The 2838-nt window shown below is 50.7% G+C and overlaps 1 protein-coding gene across 1 annotated transcript in view; it reads right to left on the bottom strand.

Annotated features, from left to right (window-relative positions):
- LOC104851863 (cholesterol 24-hydroxylase) overlaps positions 1 to 2838 on the bottom strand; it is a 20368-nt gene that overhangs the window by 2111 nt on the left and 15419 nt on the right. Inside the window, exons 12-14 of the mRNA XM_010609232.1 lie at positions 537 to 625; positions 162 to 228; positions 7 to 60 (exon numbers count right to left, since the gene is read on the bottom strand). Coding sequence (XP_010607534.1) covers positions 7 to 60; positions 162 to 228; positions 537 to 625 — 210 coding nt within the window. The remainder of the gene's footprint in view (positions 1 to 6; positions 61 to 161; positions 229 to 536; positions 626 to 2838) is intronic.

Raw genomic sequence — 2838 nt, 5'->3', positions numbered from 1 at the left:
AGGCACCAGACGGAACTCCAGCCTCTGCAGCAGCTTGGCCATGACCACCTTCACCTCCATCTGCGGGCCCGCGGGCGGGAAGGGGAGTGGCATAGGGCAGGGAGAGCCCGCCCCGGCCTCCGCCTCACCCCTGCCCGCTGGGCCCTGGCCCAGGCCCCTACCTGTGCAAACTGCTGCCCGATGCAGGAGCGGTGGCCCAGGGAGAAGGGGAAGTAGGTGAACCGCGGCCTGTGGGAGAGAGCAGGGCGGGGTCGGTGCACGGGACGCGGAGACACGGCCCCCTTGCTGATGACCGCTGTGAGCTGGACCAGAAGCGCCCGGAGCCGCCTCTGCAGAGCCCTGGGCTTCTCCTACCCATCCCCACCACGGCGTACGCAGGGCGCAACTGGGCTCAGGGGCCAAAACCACTGCCCGCTGGTTGCATTCTGTTTGGGGTCTGAACTTAGGGGGGGAGTGTGGCAGCTGTGCCTCTTTGAGCTGTGGCCGCGGTGACTCCAGGGCCCACCCAGCACCAGGACAGCTTGGGAGGGACTTACTTGGGTGCTCCAGGGCTGAAGCGATCAGGGTTGAAAGTCAGCGGGTCCTCAAAGTAGGTGTCCATGCGCCCCATGACATAGGTGCTGAACTGCCGGGGAAAGGAGCTGGGGTCCCAGGCTCCGGAGGTGTGTGTGGGGGCGCTGTGTCCTTGGAGCCTCCCGACCCACTGCCGCCACCTAGTGGGTGACTTGGAGCACAGCAGCCCCTCCCTCTGCCCATGAGGGGGTGGGGGTGGGCAGGTGTGGCTGCCCAAGGTGTATCCACAGCCAGCTGTGTGCACAGCCCTCTGGGGAGCTACACTGTTCCCGCTTCACAGATGAGGAAATTGAGGCTGAGAGAAAGGCCTGGTGGCTTGCTGGAAGCCACCCAGCAAACCATGGTCAAAGTGAAATCTGCACTCGGTGTGGACCTAAGAAGCCGTCTTCCTCTCCCTCCCTGGGAGCTGTTGCTACTCCCTTGCCTTAAACTTGAGGCTCCCTACCTCTGGCCCATAGAGAAATGCAAATCAAAACCACACTGAGAGTCCACCTTATCGCAGAAAGAATGACCATCATGAAGAAGTCAGGAAACAGCAAATGCTGTTAAGGCTGTGGGTAGGGTGGGGGTTTCTACACTGCTGGTGGGTCTGACCCAGTACAGCTGCCATGGAGACCAGTGTGGAGATCCCTCAAAACACAGAAACTGGAAGTTCCACTCAACCTAGATACTCCCAGAGTTAAAGACATTATAGTACAATGATCCACGCACACCAACATTTATGGCAGCAGAACTTAGAACAGCTAAACTTTGGAAGCAGCCCATATGTCCATCAGCAGATGACTGGACCAAGAAAATGTGGTATTTATACACAATGGAGTACTACTCTGCCATAAAGAAGGATGGACGAGTAACTGTCAGAAAATGGATGCATCTCAAGATATAATGTTAAGTGACAGTGCTCAGATGTGTGCTAGGGAGGCTGTGCTGAGTCAGGGATGGGTGCCAGGAGGGCACTGCTCTCCACGGGTCAAAACAGAAATGGATCCAGCCATGTGCCACACTGCATGGCACCAAATTCACATGCTGAAGTTCTAACTTCAAAATGGTGCTGCCTTTGGTGAAGGGTGTTCAAAGAGGGGATTCAGGTAAGGTGAAGTCAGTGGAATGGACTTTGCCCCTCTAGGACAAGAAGAGCAAGATGCAGACACACAGAAGGTGGACCAAGTGAAGACAGGAACAGGGCACTGCAAGCTAAGGAGAGAGACCTTGGGGGAACCAACCCTGTCACCACCTTGGCCCTTCTGTGGCAGAGGCCCCCATTCTTTGGTACTTGGTAAACCCACACCGATACAGAGAATTTCTATAAATAGTCTGAAACCTACGAAATGTTAAGGAAATGCAGAAGAACCACTGGCTTTCTCTTCTGTAATTTGCTTTGCTTGTTTCTTAGTACAATACCAGAGACTTCATCATTAACTATACAGCTTGAAGACACGTAGCCTCAGTTTAAAATGCTCTAAGATAACAGATGCCGGAGGTGCTTAGCTGCATCCCCAGGGTGAGACCAGATGTTCAGACTAAGACAACAACTGCCATACCTTACAAGCAAAGTACACTGAGACTCTAAACCCTAAGCTTTCTGTAAATCGAATGACTATAAAAAGAGTTAAGATGAAAGGAATGTCACCAGTCCTGTTTTCCTAACCCTGATCCCCACTCTTGTGGGCTAGAATAGCTAATTAGGTGAATCCTAAAGATAAACATCCTAACCACAAAGGAGGTGCTACATTTGGGTTAAAATTAAACCATCTTATGACCATGATTTGTGAAGGAAACTGTGGGAAATGGAGTGTCTTATTGAACTTCCTAAAATGAGGTCATGATTGTAAAATGCCTATAAAAGGCGGATTGTATCACTTGGCACAGCCCTTGGTGCAGGCCAACTTTCTGCTAACAAAGTAAATGTTTTTTGTTTTACCCACTCTTGCATCTCTGTGTGTCATTTACCAGTTCCTTCTGCAACAGCATGATCCCTACCTCACAGCCATATACAAAGTCAACTCTGGCAGATAAGAGTTGAGCTTTCCAAGGAAAATGGAAAATTCTTAGAAGGCAATGAAAGGATCCTTCTGAGCTCAGGATGGGGAAGGATTTCTTTTCTTTTATTTTCTTTTTTCTTTTTTTTGGTACTGGCGATTGAACAAGTGCAGGCTGCAGAACCACTGAGCTAAATCCCTGGCCCCAGGGAAGAATTTCTTTTTTCTTTTCTTTTCTTTCTTTCTTTCTTTCTTTCTTTTTTTTTTTTTTTTTTTTTTTTTTTTT

This window comes from Fukomys damarensis, unplaced genomic scaffold (genome assembly GCF_012274545.1).
Source record: "Fukomys damarensis isolate Sample0158 unplaced genomic scaffold, DMR_v1.0_HiC HiC_scaffold_21, whole genome shotgun sequence".
NCBI lineage: Eukaryota > Metazoa > Chordata > Mammalia > Rodentia > Bathyergidae > Fukomys > Fukomys damarensis.
This window is presented reverse-complemented; position numbering and strand designations above follow the sequence as displayed.